The sequence below is a fragment of the Trifolium pratense genome, linkage group LG7, assembly GCF_020283565.1.
Source record: "Trifolium pratense cultivar HEN17-A07 linkage group LG7, ARS_RC_1.1, whole genome shotgun sequence".
Taxonomy (NCBI): Eukaryota; Viridiplantae; Streptophyta; class Magnoliopsida; order Fabales; family Fabaceae; genus Trifolium; species Trifolium pratense.
The window spans coordinates 14,657,308-14,676,107 of record NC_060065.1 but is presented as its reverse complement, the minus strand read 5'-3'; the positions used below and the strand labels follow the sequence as shown (position 1 = coordinate 14,676,107).

At 38.9% G+C, this 18,800-nt stretch overlaps 1 protein-coding gene across 1 annotated transcript; it reads left to right on the top strand.

The window, feature by feature from the left end:
• Positions 1-7,003: 7,003 nt before the first annotated feature.
• LOC123898493 lies at positions 7,004-7,872 on the top strand. The gene has a single exon (XM_045949465.1). The coding sequence runs from the start codon at positions 7,075-7,077 to the stop codon at positions 7,711-7,713; it is 639 nt and encodes a 212-aa protein (XP_045805421.1). The 5' UTR covers positions 7,004-7,074; the 3' UTR covers positions 7,714-7,872.
• Positions 7,873-18,800: the final 10,928 nt, after the last annotated feature.

Here is an 18,800-nt window from a genome sequence, read left to right as displayed (position 1 = left end):
TTCAGTTAAGAGTCCTACACCTGATGTGAGGTGTGATGAACACGAGTTTATAAGCAGAAACAATTTTCACTTTACAAGTCGGTTTTGTAGGGTTGAGTTAGACTTAACTCCCAATTCTAAGAAATTCAATATGTTGTTTTCTCTTGCCTATAATTGTACAATACTACTAGCCATTTCAGTTGCGATTGAACGTGACTTAACTTTAGATATAAAACATGGAAGCAACTAAGTTTGCAAGATCACATGCATTCACCAAATTATATAAAGTCTGGTCTTATTTTCAGGGTTTTAAGAAAGATGTTTATGTTACAATTATATCAAAGAATATTTATATTCAATACAGATATAGATATTGTTTTAGAAGCCCGTTGAGGCTAATATAGTTTGGTTCAATAGGCGATGTTTGTCAATAGTTATATTACATTGCAGTGAATAGTTAGTTAATTTCACCGCCATTAGAACACTATTCTTATAATTTGAAAAGGAAAAGTGAATGATATGTTTGTATACCAAGCACTAAAGGTTTTAAATTGCTGTCTGTATACAAAATTGTGGGTGTAGTAGCCTCCGCAACCGCATCATATACAATTGTGGCATGATTTTTATTCACGTGTACGGTCGCATCGTAACTACAACAGAAGCCGCATCGCATAATTTCCGCCATGTTTGCTCAATGTTTTTCATGAAAAAAATAAAAAATTATGAACCACAAATCCAAATTTAACTTGCGTCAAATCTAATAAAAAAATCTTACTTTTAATAATATCTTAACCATGTACTTTAAACACATTTGAATCGGTACTTATGGAATAAATAAAGACTCTGCAATGATGAGTAAATACTAATAGTGTTGTGGCATAGTGGTGTTTTTTTATATAGTTTGTGAAATTTAAAAATGATTTTACGCTGCAATAATCGTATTACGTGTTGGAGTAACCATAATGATCGCAATCGCAATAACTACAAGCGTTACCGCATCCGCAACCACAATTTAACATCATATCTTCACCGGACGTGTTAAAAAATTTACAAACCACAAAATAATAGTTAAGACTTATTTAGCAATATTTAGCACTGGAATTGGGTACTGGTTAGGATAATTGACTATGGCATCATCATAGTCGGATTAAAACCCAATACATTTAAAGCTCAAGGCATAAAACGCCAATTCATATTGACAAGATATAATTACTTAAGGATGCGTTTAATCCACTAAAAAATATGGCACTGGACATTACAGCTATGTTATACTGTGTTTAATTGTAAAACTGTTTTAGGAACTGGACAAATCGGGACTTAATTGTAAAACTGTTTTAGGAACTGGACAAATCGGGAGGCAATGGACAAGACAAAAAAGATTTTGTCCTCCACTAAATTACAGCAAAACTTTTTGTCCCAAGTACAAATTGTCTAAGGGGGGTGTATTGGATTAGGATTTTGAAAGACAATTTTTGCATAAAAAAGTCATGTGGATTTTAAAAGATTGTGCATGATTTTAATAACTTTTAGGATTTTAAAAGACTATTAAGATTTTTAATTTGAATTTCAATGGATTTATATGGTAAGATTTTATAGGATTTGGAAGACTTTATGGATTTATTGGATTTTAAAAGACAATGAATTTTAAATTAAATGCAGCAATTTGGTTTAAAAAAATCCCAATTTTTTCTCTTTTTTGTTAAAAAAATTGCAAATCATATTTACGCATGCATGATTTATATTTTATGTTTGGTAGTGTAAAATATGAAAGAGCATATATATATATTCATTGTTCTTTTGTAATTTGATCTTATTTAACTCCTCTTCAATGTATTATTGGTCAAAAAAGAATAAGAAAATATGAGACATAAGAGCAATTTAAAGTTCGCTTATAGAGATGTCGTAAAATAAATTATAACCTTTAACTTCTAAACTTTTGCATAGTCATATACATTCAAATTATTTCTAATTTAGTTGAGACACATTTTTTTTTACAAAACATACCAAATCCATGGTTCAAAATGAAGGAAAACTTCCTATTAAATTGACGTGCTCCACAATCATCACACTGCAATGACCACATTTATTTCATAAAGCAATCTTTAAACTTCAGTCCTTAAAAAGGTGAAAAATGAATATTAAAAATAGAATAACATTCATATATATATATATATATATATATATATATATATATATATATATATATATATATATACTTAAAAAGATAAATATATATAGTGGTTGACTTACTTGTTGAGAATATATATAAACATAATTTGCTAAAATATTTATACATAGAAACCATACAAAATAATTTAAATACAAAAAATGAGAGAGCATGACTAAACAAAAAGTATGTGATACAGATGAATAGATATTAGTTATATAAGGACCATGGTTACATTGAGAAGTATTCCAACAGTCTTAAGATTTAATTGTAATGAATGTTTAGTTATCATTGCATTATATTTTTACAAATTAACTATGCAAAGGTTAATTTATAGCATAAGAAATTAGAACTCTTTATGCAAAAACCACAATAACACATGGAGTTTTATTCTTTTCATTTTAGTGTGCCGTTTCTTTTGCAGATAATCAAAAGTCAAACTATTAATTGGTGTTTCCAATTATTTGCAATTAAGCATAAAATAAATCTCATAACCGATTTCAATTATTTTTTCTTTCATGGACTAATAATAGACATGAATATAAAATTATATTCATAGTTATACAATAACTTTAGTAAAATTACATATTAATAATTTTTTTTACTAAGGAAGATTTTTTTTTTTTGTTTATCAGATAATTTTTTAGTAAAGTTGGACGCAAAAATGTCAATATGGCGCAATTCAGTTTTTTCTCAATTACATTATATACTATCATTTATCATTATAAGTCCAAATTTAGTAGAAAGCTGAGACAAATAATATAAGAATACATAATTGTTTGTTGATTTATCTTCTTGTGAGAATTTCATTTTAGAATTCCAACAATCATGAGAATTTGATGATCATAGTATCATTTATGTCTCTCTCTAAATCATAACCGAGATATAAATTTGTAGGTCTTATAGTATTAGTTGGTCACTTTTAATTAAATTTTATTAACCTTTGAAGAAGAACCCTTCATTGAATTGAATTAATGAAGGGTTCTTTCTTCTTAATATCCTTTTCATTTTCATCGACAAAAGCCCTTGAAGAAGAATCAACATTCTTCTTATCCTGTTTCTGAGAAACTTCATTAACCTTTTAAGAAGAACCCTTCATTGAACTCTTCTCAATCTCTTCCTCTTCCAATGGTTTGGTAGAAATTCCACATTTTTTCTTGTAATAGTTTTCATTGTAATAAACAACATATAAAGAAGAGTTTTCATCACTGTCAGAAATTTCATTCACCTCATCAACTTCAAAATCTTCATCACCAGTCTCATTTTCTTCACTACTATTATCAGAATATTCTTCAGAGTTTTCCTCAACTTCAAAATCTTCATCACTGGTTTCATTTTCTTCACTACTATCACCATAATCATCTTCAGAGTTTTCCTCACTTCCATCTTCATCAACAGAGTTTTCCCGTTCGAAACCACACTTTACATTGCTAAAGTTTTTATTTTTAACATCATCTGAGCAACCCTCAGACATTTTCTTATCAGAAAATTGTTGATGGTCACTTTCATCTTCATTTTGTTTGATTTTTTTGCAAGAAGAAACAGAGCCCAAATAAACAAATGAATCTCTGACCCGTTTCGTATTATGTTGGAGAGAAAGACATCCAAACAATGGAACATTCTTGCTACGAACACCATCCATCAACAGTTTCTTCTATGTTTGATTTCTTTCTTATTTGTTAAAGAAGAGCAGATAGAAAATATTTCCAAGAGAACAACATAGCAACGTTAAAATGTGATGTCAAAAGTATTGTGTGTATGTAAGAGGATTGGTGAAGAAGACATTGTTGGAAAATGAATACATTTAATGTACATTTAATGTGTGGAAGTTGAATTTGTGAACTTGAAAATATTAAAATGTAAATTGAAAAAAGTGGAAAAAAGTCTCACATTGAAAATGACATATTCTTTATTAGTGTTTATATATTCTAAGATGACTACTTAGGGTGTGTCCCAATAGATACCGAGTTTTGTAAATGAGGGCTATGCACATATTGTTGACCATCACACGCGCGCCTAGGTGATGATGTGCGTTATTTATTAAAGAGAACGACATAGTCCACAAATGAGTAATTTCTTCAGTTGCTATATTTTTTTAAAACAATTTTCTGATATAAAAAATATGCATAGATTGAAGTAGTGATAATATTGGCGCCAGGATAAAAGAGGAATCTATCACTTTCCTATGTGTGACTAGGATTCCATGCAATCAAGCCTACTACATGTAGATTCTTCACATAAGATCAGAACGTTGCATTAAGATTGAATGGTCTAGCATTAAAATAGTTTTTTCCTGTTTTGTTTAAATTGTTATTAATTTGGAAAATTTTATCTTAATCGGACCAACAAATCTTCTCTGATCGTAAGACTATATGAAATTCAAGTTCGCATTTTACTAATTAAAAATAGTTATGTTAACTAGTGTCCAACGAAGTGGTGGTTAAGGAAGGCAAAAAAGATAAATTTTGTATTGGAAAAACATTTTCTATGTTTTAAAAATATGGAATAGACAAAATTTTAAGACAATTTTACTATATTAGGCTCCTTGAGTAATGACCCAGGGCACTAGTTAGCATTTTTCATTAGAAAAATATGGAACTGTATAAGACAACGATAAATGTATTTGATTTTTAAAATGGTTTTTGGAACCTACAAATTGATGGGAGCAATGGACGGATTTTTTTGGGTCTCAAGTACAAATTATTTAAAATGTCAAAATAATTTTTTTTTCTCTATCAATCTATAAGATAAAAAATTATTCAATATATCTTCAATTTTTTTTTTGTTATTCTAATATGTATTTGCATTTGGAAATTCAAACGAATCCTAAATCACTTGGAGAAAAGTGGGACGTAGTGGAGAGTTGCAGCAAGTGCATCGTGCAGGAGCCGGTGGTTGTAATATATTAGTTGATCGGGTTGTTACTCAAGGTGTAGTCGTGGGTAATGTCAAAAATGGCCATGGGTATAGACAGATTTTCTTGTAGTGACTCTTACTCTTAGTTTCAATGATAAAACTTTGTTTTTTGGAAGTATCGTAATGTAACAGTAATAATTTACGGTAAGAGTCATAATTTTCCTATAACTATAGCCGGTGGTTGGTAAAATATTTTTATGACCCATTTTCTATAACTACACGCTTGCGACCCATTTTCTTTAGTCGGTTGAGCCGGATTGGGTTGGGTCCCTTTATCTTGCTCACCCATATTTGGAGAATTTAGACCAAATACATTAATTTTCTTCTTTTTTTTTAACTAGAAAATACATTAATTTTTGTTAACCCATATTTGCTTATAATTTAGGAGGAAAAAAATATTTCCTAATTTTTCTGCAAAAACATTAAACGACATATATTTAAAACCAAAATTACAATAAATGTAAAAATATACTTCCTCCGTGCCAAAACTTTAGTCCTTTTGGAGTTTTGCACGGAGATTAAGAAATGATAAGTTAAGTCATTTTTACCAATTTATGTTGTTTGGATAATTTGTGTCAAAATTGCTTTTTAGGTGTAAACTAGAAATAAACCCGTGCGTTGCACGGGCTCGATAAAAATACACATTTAAAATATTTTCATAAATGAAAAATAATAATTATGATAAATATCATTATATATAATTAAATGATTGATAATATTTTAAAATATAGTGAAATAGATAGGTTTAATATTAATTTATTTTAAAAATAAGAGGGTTATTTAGAAATATGAAATTTTGTATTGGTTTATATAATTGATTTTTTATTTTTATATATATTTTTGCTCAAAAATATATTTTAAAGACAATTAATATAGTTTTAATGATCTCTTATAATATTCCGTCAAAAAAAATGATCTCTTATATTATTTATAAGTGTGAAAAGATGTATTATATTGTATCTTAATTATGTAATTTTAATTTAATTTTTTATGGGTCTCATTAGTGCACTCGCAAGTTGTTTTGTTTTTTTATTTTGGTATATTTTTTATTCTTTTCAATAAGAATTATAGCAGCAGTCATCCTTGCTAAAAATATTGTTTATGAGAAAGAAAAAACCAAACTCAACTTATAGAATGTGATTTATATATATATGGTAGTTTTGTCTTTTTCATCTTTTGCTTATATTCCATGAAATTATGTATAAAATAGCGAAACGACTTATTATCTTCCATTCAATTTATGTTTTCTTATATTTTATGAAAATAAAATTCTTGTGCTGACTTCTTTTAAAATTTTACGTCAAACTTTCACTTGGTGGAGTTTATTTTAACTACCAAAAAAATTGCAAATGAATGCATGCAGGTTTGATTAGAACATACTTAAAATATATTATTACAAATGAAAAATAATAATTATGATGTATAATGACATATATATTTAAATTATAGTAACATGATTTAGTTGTAATTCTGTTATATTAAAAATAAGAAAGTTGTTTAGGAAAATGAGATTTTATATTGTAGATTAAAGACACAATGAATATAATTTTTAGCGAGTCTCTTATAATATCTCATAAGTCTGAGGTCTTATAGTATTAGTTGGTCACTTTTAATTAAATTTTTCATTTTTCATTATTGATATATTCTTTTGTAAGAAATTCTTTTAGAGGTATCACATCATCACAAAGAATGCTTAAGACGCTTCCTTTTAATAGTAAAAGATTGTTAAAAAAAAACTATTTTATTTTTATTTTCTGTTTACTTAACCGTTAAGGTCCTGTTACAACACGCTCCTCCGTCGGATCTGAAACGGAATCAATACCATCACAAACTTAAATTAACATGGGACGGTGAGGGTGTTCTTGGAAATTCACGAAAAATCCGACCGTTATAGAAATAGAAATTCAAAAACAACAACCCAACATAAACCACTTCCAACTTGGTTCTTTTAATACATTTCCTTTTCTTACCACTGTTTCTCTCACAATCACTCTCTCTTTCTACACATTTCAATGGCAATTACAAACACTGATGAACACAACAGTGTGAGATCATCGATCATGGAATGGAAACAAATGCACCCACTTCACCAAATAGCCGAAACACCAACCCACAAACTTCTCTTAAAGCAATGGCTCAAAGAAGAAGAACTCATCAATGGTCGCATAGCATTAAAAGAGACACAAATTGATTCAATTCGAAAAGAGATCACAATGCTCTACATTTTCTTCTTCCTCTTTCACTCCACAACTCTCATGATCCTCTTCAACTCTTCCTCCTCTTCAACAACACCGACCCACCTCGATAAAGCGTGTCACAAATCGTGGGTCCCGTCGCTTTGTTCTTTATTGTTTTCATTGGGACTTATATGGGCTTTGAGGTATAAGAGTGATGTAGAGGCTCATATGGAGAAGATGCTTCAGAGGGAGAAAGAAGATAGGGGATTGTTGAGGAAATGTGTGGAGGAATTAAAGAAGAAAGGTTTGGAATTTGATTTGTTGAAAGAAGTTGATGCTTTGAGAAGAGCTAAGAGTTTGAGGGTTGAAAATAAAGAGGTTAGGAAATGGTCTTCAAGGGATTTTGTTTCTCTGTTTTTTTTCTCAATGGCTTGTTTGTCTCTTGCTGTTATAAGGGTTATCTTATGTAGCTAGAGATTTGAAATCGAAAGATGGGTTTTTTTCCCTTCTCAATTAGGTTTTGGTGATGGATTCGTTGTTATTGTTATTGATCGGGGAAGATGCAGAATGTACTGTTCTGTTTTTTATTTTTATTTTTATTTTTTTTATGTAATTTGGGAATATCATGTTAAATTCAACAAACTATAATAAAATAACTTCTTTTTTTTTTGTCAAGATAAAATAACTTCTTTAATTTTGGGCTAAGAGAAAACGATTGTCCCGAACTTTTCACGAATAATTCTTACGGTTGGATATTCCACTTCATTGGAATTCATGGGTGGTATTTTTTAGGTATCCTTTGTCCCAACTTTTTTTAAGGTGTAGAAGTTATTTTAATTATAAAGCTTGAAATAATAACTTTAAAAGTTGCTTGGTAAATTTTATTTTATTTTTATAAAAAAGGTTAAAAGTTGTTTTTTATTATTATAATAAGGTTAAAAAATATGTATGATAATATATTATAATTTTTCTTAAAATATAAAAGCTGTTTTTTTTTTCTTGTTACTAGAGCTTTTAAAAATTGTTGTTTGTCCTAACTTCTTACGTCTAAAGAAAAAGAAAAGGGGAAATATCAGGTCAAACGGTACCTTAACATCGTGATATTTTCGCGATACAAAATTAGCATTAGGCTTTTGTAGGCTTTTGGATATCATATTTACTAGATTATACATCAGATTAGTCCTATGTAACTCCAAACCCAACATAAACTCCTGTTCTGGACTAGACTAGGACTAGTACACTTCATACCCTCTAAAGTCCACATGGCTTGCCCCATCATATCCATGTCAGCAGAACATGGTGGAACCTCTCCAAGATATGAGCAAATTACTGTTCTACCCACTATCTAAGGGTGATATCTTGGCAGTCCATCTTATTGGGCCTTGGCAAGTCCAACCCAATAAGAGGACCTTTGGCCCAGAGCTGGGGGCTATATAAGCTCTCCTATACAGGAGAGCTAGGTAACATTATTCATTCTCTCATTTACTTTCTCTCTCTAGTATCTCTCTTGCTCTCTTTCCTTGTCTGACTTTGGCATCGGAGCACCTGCAGGTACAACCCCCCCCTCTGTGGATCAGCTACTCGACCCGCCGTCAACCACCTGCTCAACGGACTGTTAACTGGCCATCTACCTGTTCTGATCAACAGTTAAGATCAGTGGCGCCGTCTGCGGAAAACTGAGTTCTCCCCTTCTTTATTTCGAGCACGAAACTAAAGAACAAAACCAATCAATCACTCATGGCCAGTTCATCACAATTCAACAATAATGACATTGAGGACGTGAATACTGCCGTCCAGACATCTCCCCGGAACACTGTTTTGTCCCCCGTTCGCATTACTGACCTCCAGGCCCTCCCCGAGACTGACTCCAGGGACGGGCAGGACCTTTCCTGGGCTTCTGAGGATGGCGACCTGGTCGTCTTAACGGAGAAACAGTTGGGGAAGCAACCACAGTCCGCACAGGGAAAAACAGCAGATACTGATCTGTCCACGGCTTCAGTGACCAACGCTGATCTAGCAGCACTCGTCGCTGCTCTAAAACAGACTACCGAGGCTCTGCAAGGACAAAATCGCAGGATGGATGAACAAAACAAAAGACTTGAACGCTTGGAAAGAAACCAACATAACTCAAGGAAAAGCTCTCCCCCACGGAGACCACCTGCTTCCCAATCCCCTCCCCGGCAGGAGCTTGTCAAACAACGACGCCCTGCCTTGGAACGAATTGAGCAGCCCAGCAAAAAAAGAGACTATGTTTCTCCTCCTCGCGAGGGCATTGCCTCCCCAAATGGCAAAAAAGGAAAAATTGTTGACCGAGCAGAAGCACACCGTCACTCCCCTCAAGGACTTACTACAATGGCTAGACGAGGACAGTCTACAAGTCGAGGATATCAATCTGATCATTATTCTCGCAGCCCAACTCCTACCCACCATGACAATTCCCCTGCACGGAGATCCCAGGAAAGTGACGAGGAGGACCCTCGCTGTCCCTTAACTCGTGATATCCTGCGAGCACCTATTCCAAAGGGATTTGAAAGACCTCCTGCCCTTCCTGCTTATGACGGACTAACTGATCCTGACGACCACATTGCATCCATCAATGCTACTCTGGACTTCCTTAGAGTCAGCGGAGCAATCAGGAGCTATGACATGGTACCACAGTCTAGCTCCTCAATCTGTATCTTCGTGGAGAGATCTAGCCGATCAATTTTGCAGGCACTTCACTGCCTCTCGGAAGCAACCAAAAACCGAGGCAGTATTGGACGCCATTTTCCAAGGTGATAATGAATCCCTTCGCAACTTTATTGAGAGATTCAACAAAGAAGCCGTTCAGGTGGACACAACTGACGATATGAAGAAGTACCTGCTCCAACGCGGTCTTCGCCCGAACAGTGACTTCGCAAAAGCTGTTGGAATTGAAAAACCACGTACTTTAGATGACCTCCTCCTCAAATCTCAAGCTTACATACAATATGAGGAGCAGCAGGCAGCAGATGCAGCTCGTTATGGGCGAGCAGGCAATACCCATTCTGCTCCTCAATCTCATCAAGAGCAGTCAAACCGAGGAGGAGGAGGAGGAAGAAGAAACGAAAGGCCAAGAGAGCCCCGAGGACCTCCAAGTACATTCAGCAACTATACTCCCCTTAGCAGAACCAGGGATGAAATATTCAAGGAATGTAACTCAGCCGAATTCACAAAAGCGGGAATTAAGTTCCCAAGACAAGCACCTCTCAAACCTGGTCAAGACAAGAGCAGATATTGCAAGTACCACAAGGGCTATGGCCACTTGACTGAGGACTGCACTCAGCTGAAGGATGCCATCGAAATATTGGTCAGAAACGGACAATTGAAGCAATACGTCAAAAAGAGCAACAATCCCCGACTAGAAGCTGCTGGAACCAGCACAATTGAAGAAGCTCCACCTGAAAAAACCGGGCACAAGCCAGTCGCCCTCTCCATTTCCCGTCCAAAGGATTTTTCCATCCCTGATTATCTAGAAGACAATTACATTGCTCCCACTCTGCATGAATGGGAAACTTTTGCTGAAGCCATGGTCATATTCGTTGGAGGATTTGACAAGCACACCGTTGGCTCAATTAAAAGAAAATTTGAAGAACTCATTGATGCCTCTTCCAACATGAGTGCAACCCTGGACAAAGCAAAGGGGCAATCAAAGCCCCTATCATTCTACATGGAAGAGCTGCCCGGAGGAGCTGCAAACTCCCAGATTCCCCTGCTCATCAGGGTCGATATGGCAAATATGGATGTTCGGCGAGTATTGGTCGACCAGGGAAGCTCCTGCGACATTATGTACGCCCAACTCTTCAAAACTTTACAGTTGGACGAAACTTACTTGACTCCTTACTTGGGATCTGATCTGATAGGGTTCAACGGTGCAACTACCAAACCGTGGGGGTATGTCGACCTCTTGGTCACCTTCGGTTCCCAGGAAACAGCTAAGACAATTAAGGTCAAATTCCTGGTCGTCGACTGCCCTTCCCTATACCAATGCATCCTGGGCAGGACTGCCATAGCAGACTTGGTAGCTGTGCCCTCCACTGCTCACCTGAAGATGAAGTACTACACCCACAAGGGGCAGGTCGCCACTTTGCATGGGGACATCGAAGCTGCAAGGAGATGCTTCAATGCATCCTCCAAGGGAAACGAGTACATTGGAGAAGCTCCCGAAGCCAAGAAAACCAAAACTCCAACATCGTCACCCGCACCAAACATCAGCTCAATCGACCTGGACAGCCGCCTCTCCAAGAAAGAAAACAAGGAGGAGAAGAAACTACGCAAGGAAAACAAAGAAGAGGACGAAGCTAGCAAAGAGCACCATCGTCCAATTCCCGATGGCGAATTCGAGCTGGTCCCATTCGGCGAAGATCCGAGCAAGGGTGTGAAGATTGGGACAGGGCTCCCCGACCTGGCTAGGAAGCAGCTGAAGGCCTGCCTGAGAGAGAACGCTGACCTGTTCGCCTGGCACGCCTCTGAAATGCCCGGGCTCGACCCCAATGTGGCCTGTCACCAGCTGATCATCGACCCTTCTGCTAGGGCTGTAGTACAACGTAGGCGTAGGCAGTCTCCCGAGAAAGCGGAGGCTGCAGAAAAAGCTGTAAAAGACCTCCTAGAGGCAAATTTTATTTCTGAGGCCAGATATACTACCTGGTTATCCAATGTTGTACTCGTTAAAAAATCTAATGGAAAATGGAGAATGTGTTGTGACTATACCGACCTCAATAGGGCTTGCCCTAAAGATTCTTATCCTTTACCTTGCATTGATAAATTAGTTGATAATTCTTCTGGCTTTAAATTATTATCTTTTATGGATGCATATTCAGGATACAATCAAATTCCAATGACAGTGGCGGACAGGGAAAAAACAGCCTTCATGACTGAGTCGGGCAACTATTACTACAACGTAATGCCCTTCAATCTGAAGAATGCTGGAGCAACATACCAGCGAATGATGAACAAAGTATTCCGAGGGCAAATCGGCGACATGCTCGAAGTTTACATGGACGACATGATCGTCAAATCCCCCGAGGAGAACGATCATGTCGAGCACCTACGAAAGGTCTTCGAGCAGGCCAGAAAATATAATATGAGATTCAATCCAGAGAAGTGCACCTTCAGAGTCCGAGCAGGAAAATTCCTTGGATTTTACCTGACCGAGCGAGGAATTGAGGCAAATCCCGACAAATGTCGTGCCTTCGCTGAGTTCGCAACTCCTAGTGACAAAAAATCAATACAAACTCTCAACGGAATGCTAACGTCCTTATCTCGCTTCGTAGCCAAATCCGCACAACACGCGCTCCCACTTTTCAAGTTATTAAAGAAAGAGGCTATTTTTGAATGGTCTAACGAGTGCGAGCAGGCTCTTCAACATCTGAAGAAAGCTCTATCCGAGCCACCTGTCCTCTCGCGACCAAATGACGAGGAGGTACTATACTTATACCTCTCTGTCGCGTCAGAAGCCGTAAGTGCAGCTCTCGTCCGCAAAACGAACGAAGGACAAAAGCCAGTGTACTTCACGAGCAAAGCCTTACAAGGCCCAGAACTTAGATACCAGCAAATTGAAAAAATAGCTCTCTCCTTAATCTACGCTGCAAGGAGATTGAGGCATTACTTCTTGGCTCATACTATTGTGGTCCGAACAGACCAGCCCATCAAATCACTACTTGGTCGACCAGATATGGCAGGCAGGATGCTGAAATGGTCCCTCGAACTTTCAGAGTTTGACATTCGTTACGAAAGCAGAAAAGCATTAAAAGCTCAAGTCCTAGCCGACTTCGTGGCAGAGATGACGAGCCATTCCCCCTCAACTGACGGGGCAGATAAGTGGACGATCTTTGTGGACGGAGCGTCAAGCGCAACAGGAGCAGGTGCAGGTATCATACTCGAAAATGAGGATGGTATACTGATCGAAGTATCACTAGCACTGTCTTTCCCAACCTCAAACAACCAGGCAGAATATGAAGCTTTCCTCGCTGGCCTACGTTTAGCCGAGGACATCCATGCCAAGGAGATTAAAATCTATACAGATTCACAACTAGTTGCTTCTCAAGTACTAGGAGAATATCAAACCAAAAACGATAACCTCTCAGAATACTTAACTCTAGTGAAAGAAAAAATTACTAAGTTTGATTCTGTGGAGATATTACATGTACCTCGCGAGCACAACAAACGGGCAGACATACTGTCCAAACTGGCAAGCACAAAAAGGAAGGGCGGAAACAAATCTGTGATCCAAGAAATACTCCCTCGTCCAAGCATAGAAAAACCGACCAGGGTCCTCGACATCAATGTTATCAGCGACAAAAACTGTTGGATGACACCAGTATACAACTTCCTCGAGCACGGAACTCTCCCTCCCGAGCAGAAAGAGGCAGCAGTAATAAGGCGAAGAGCATGTGCATATGTAATTCTCGATGGAAAGTTGTACAGGAGAGGATTTTCCATTCCCCTTCTAAAATGTGTTGACGAGGACACAGTCGACTACATCCTGCGTGAGATTCACGAAGGAATCAATTCACAACGCTTGGGAGGCAGATCACTGGCCAGAAAAGCATTACGAGCAGGATATTACTGGCCTACCATGCAACAAGATGCTAAGGACCACGTAAAGAAGTGTGACAAATGCCAACGACACGGGGACATGCACTTAGCTCCCCCTCGCGAGCTCAAATCTTTGTCCTCACCATGGCCGTTTGCCTGGTGGGGCATGGACATACTTGGTCCCTTTACAAGAGGACTTCATCAAAATAGATTTTTAATAGTCGCGGTCGACTACTTCACCAAATGGGTGGAAGCGGAACCCCTCTCTGACATAACATCATTTAGAATCCTTCGTTTCTTCAAACGAGATGTGTTATCCAGATTTGGAATACCACAAGCTGTGGTCACAGACAATGGAACACAGTTTACAGACAAAGGCTTCCAAGAATTCCTTGCTGCCCTGGGCACCAAGCAACATTTCACATCAGTCGAGCACCCCCAAACTAACGGGCAGGCCGAAGCCGCGAACAGAGTAATCCTACGTGGCTTACGGCGAAGGCTCGACCAGAACAAAAAGAAATGGGTCGAGGAGCTCGAAAACGTGCTTTGGGCTTATCGAACAACCCCACACTCCACAACCGGGGAAACCCCATTCCGAATGGTATACGGAACAGAGGCAGTTATCCCCGTAGAAGTCGGGGAACCCTCCCGACGAACTGAGCAACCCCTTGAGGAAGAATTGAACGACGAGGCACTCCGAGAAGAGCTCGACCTCGTCAAAGAAATCCGAACAAAGGCATCCCTACGAGAAGCCACTCTTAAACAAAAAATAGCTGCTCGACATGACACCAAAGTCATCAAAAGAGAATTTGAAGTCGGCAGCCTCGTCTTGAGACGAAATGCCAAAGACTCCTAAGATGGAAAACTTGCAGCCAATTGGGAAGGACCATACCGAGTCCGCAACAAAACAGAAAACGGGGCATACTACCTCGAGGACCTTCAAGGGAAAGAGATCCTCCGACCATAGAATGCCCAGAAATTGAAACAATATTACAGCTAAGTTTTTGCCACACCAAAACGCAAAAGGCTGTTCGAACTCAAAACACAACGAGTCGAACACCTAGACAACGGAGGGCACCTAGGCACACGTGCTCATCTAAAAACCAGAGCAAGGGAACCAATCTACCATAAGGGGAGAGGAACCCGTGCTCGACTAGGAAACCTCTCGAAACGAGCTCCATCGTCTCCGTGCCATGACCTAACACCCAGCTCGCGATGGGAGGTTCAGGTCGCGGAGAAAGGCACATCAACGTGCTTGTATTCGCATTAACTTAGAAACAACTCTAAGTGCTTATACAGTTCCACAAACTGTTTAAGTTTAAACCGAGGAAACCAACCTCAACAAAACGCGCTCGACAAAAAACTAGCGAAACGGGATAATTCCGAGCAGGGATAATAAATCCAAAATAACCAATATTTTCGCTTAGTTAAAAACGAGGACAAGCTCCCCGGTGAAATAAAAACGAACAAAACATTCATACATGCAAAAGTTTAAACATACATTCAAATAGGCAAACTTAGCAAAAACTTAAACATTCACACGAGCAGGGGTGAAATAAAAATAGCTACGAGCAGAATATTTACGAGCATGAATAAAATGCGAGCACAATTAATAAACGGGAACGCACCCGAAATTGTCATAGAAAGTAAATTGGGACAAAAGCCCACTTGTTCAAATATTACAAACCATGGCACATAGGCCCCAAAAGATTACCAAAGAAAAATAAGATACAAAGAGCATTAAAACTCCTACTCCTCACGATCACCCTCCTCGTTTCCCTCCTCCTCATCTGAAGCCTCCTCTGTTTCCAACCCCTCAGGAATAACGATGCGACCACCTTCGATCCTTCCATTAACATGCATGCCCTCCATGACTAAATTCAGCTCGGGATTAAGAAGCATCATCTGCTGCTTAGCATTGTCAAAAGCATAAACAGCACCATCGACGCAATCAACAGATAGCTAAGCAATAGCTTGAACAAGCTCTGCTCGGGTAGTCAAACCTACTGCAGCTGGGTGCTCACCCTCGCACGATGCCATAGCTACAATCAGTCGCTCCACTTCTTCTCCTCGTAATCCACTTGATCATTTTCCAGATGGACGATGCGGGACTTAAGCTTCCCAATCTTAGCCTGAAATGCATCCCTCTCCCCCTCCAGTCTGTCCCGCTCATCACCGAGCACCAGAGCACTCTCCATCATCCGTATGACCCCGGCCATATCCCGAGCATGTTGTGTCCTCCTCGACCCAGCTTCTTGCTCGAGAATGGCAATCTTCTCAGCATCAGCAATCATAGGAGGGTACTTGTTAAAAAATCTGGGCACAGTATAACACCGGGGAACAGGAAAGCCAGTCATATCGCCCATGCCTGTCTCAGGACGATCATTTTCCCTCGCCCTCTTCTTAGGAGGCTGCTGAACAGAAGAAGGAGTACCAGAAGCACCTCCCCGCGACGAGCACCCTTGCGCAGCAAGAGTCCCAGGACGGACTCGCGGGGGACTCTTGGCTGCTACCTTTTTCTTCTTTCCCTTGCCCGACGCTCTTTCATTGACTGCGGCCTTCAACATACGATCAACAATGGACTTCATCTTATCTACAAGAAAAAATAAGACAAAGTCAAAAACAAAGCAAAGACAAATAAAATATTTCAAGAAAAGCAAGTGAAATACGAGCACGTTATACCCAAGCAGATCCTCACTTCCTCGGCATTCCTACATTCAAGGAGTTCCCGGATATTGATAGACCTCTTGGAGGTCCTCGGGTTCCCATCCTAATCTACAATAATTTCACCTCCCTTGTTCACCCACACAGCAGGGGTGAAACCTTCAACAAAACTCTTCAGATCTTCAAAACTGGCCCTGTCCTCAGTGGATAAATCAGCATCCCTTATCATATACTGACGAGGATCCTTATGAAAATGGACATATGTCCAACTTAAAGGAAACTTGGGTTCCATCCTAGTCAAAACCCTCCCGGCAGCATCCCTACGAACATCCCCGTATTCATCCAAATCGGGTCTAGGCTCCAACAGATTATCCAAGGCAGCAGGAGACTCTGGTCGGACAATGTAATACCTCTCCTTAAAGTTCCACACGGAATCAGTGAATAACTTAAAAAGCTTCATGTCATCTTGTTGCTTCAGCGATACCCAATTCTGCCGAGGAACCGCTCGATCTTCACTCCTCGTGGTCTTTCATTGGACCTTAAAAATTCGGAAGAAAAGGGGAAGAATAGGTCGAACACCCCTATACTCACATAGGTGCTCAAAAGCCAAAATAAAAGCCCAAGAATTTGGATGAAGCTGGGAAGGGGCAACCCTTAATGTCCTAAGTACTCCTATCATAAGAGGGCTGAACGACAATCGAAGTCTTAGCTCCTTAAAAACAAACTCATACATGGCAAAGCCATATCCGTCAAAAGAAGAGCACACTCTTTGATCCTCGTCGAGCATATAAATTAGCCAGTTAACCGGATCATTCCTCCTCCTCCGCTCGACCACTGTGTGCAATTTCGGATCATTGGGAGTAAGCACAGAAGCTATCCCCCGGGGCTCAGGACCGACCCAATCTAGTTCAGGATCAGTAATCGTATCAAGTAATCCATACCTCACGACCCCCTGACTCTCCACTACCTCCTCGATATCTGACATATGGAACCTGAAAAGCAGTGAAAACAAAGTGAATTCGACAGTCAATCAAATCCACCCTTTCACCGCAATTCAAGTGAAAGAGCGCAGAATAGGGCGAGGACGCTGTCCCCGACCAAAGCCCTTACCAATTGGGAACACACAAACCGGGGAGGAGGCTCCCCATCACGGATTTTTCACAACAAAATTCGTTTGAAAAATTTTTCTAAGTTAAAACCGGGGAGGAGGCTCCCCATAAAAAAACCGGGGAGGAGGCTCCCCATCACGAATTTTTCACAACAAAATTCATTTGAAAATTTTTTCTATGTTAAAACCGGGGAGGAGGCTCCCCATCACGAATTTTTCACAACAAAATTCGTTTGAAAAATTTTTCTATGTTAAAACCGGGGAGGAGGCTCCCCATCAAAAAACCGGGGAGGAGGCTCCCCATCACGAATTTTTCACAACAAAATTTGGGCAAAAAAATTACTCTAAGTAAAAAACGGGGACAAATCTCCCCGGCGAAAAGCCCTGCACAAATTCCGAGCACAAAAATATTGGCATAATTCCGAGCACGGGGGACCGTATTCCGAGCACGGGGGACCGTATTCCGAGCACGGGGGACGAGCAGATCTCCCCAAATCATAATTCCGAGCAGATTCGAAGCGCATGGGGAACAAGCTCCCCAAATTAATTCCGAGCGTGTTCCGAGCACGGGGGACGAGCAGCTCTCCCCAGTCATAATTCCGAGCAAATTTACTTTGAAGGGGACGAGGTTCCCCGACCAAACGAATACTCCTAAATCTACCCAGAAATCTATCCTTCGCTAATCTAGTGCTCGGAAATTTCATATAGTGCCCGGAAAATTCATCCTATGTTCATCATGTTCTTCATAGCAGAACCCAGAAAAACACCCAAACTGAGCAAAAAACAATAAAAACTAGATCTAAACAAGCAAATCATAAGAAGAAATTTGAGGAATACCTTGAATTCGAAGAGGATTCAAAGAACGAGACTTGACACTAGAGCAAAGCTCCCAGAGAATCCTAACGGCAGCAAACGAAGAGAGAGAGTGAAATGTAAAAAAATAAATTCACTCCCCTCTATTTAAAGAAATCAAAGGCCACTACAACAAGAGGGCACTTTGATCCAACGGTTTATACACCCCCTCGTAAAAACAAAAAGCAAATACACCTCTTCACAAACACCCCCTCGTCGCCACAGGCACGAGCAATAGATACACCTCTTTCATGAGCAGCTGCTCGTACGAAAGCAGCTCCTCGTGAACGTAACGAGCACGTCCCTCTTTAATCAATTATGATCTTCAACCTCCTCGTAAACATCACAAGCAGGATTACGCCAGGTGACGAGCACGTCCTCA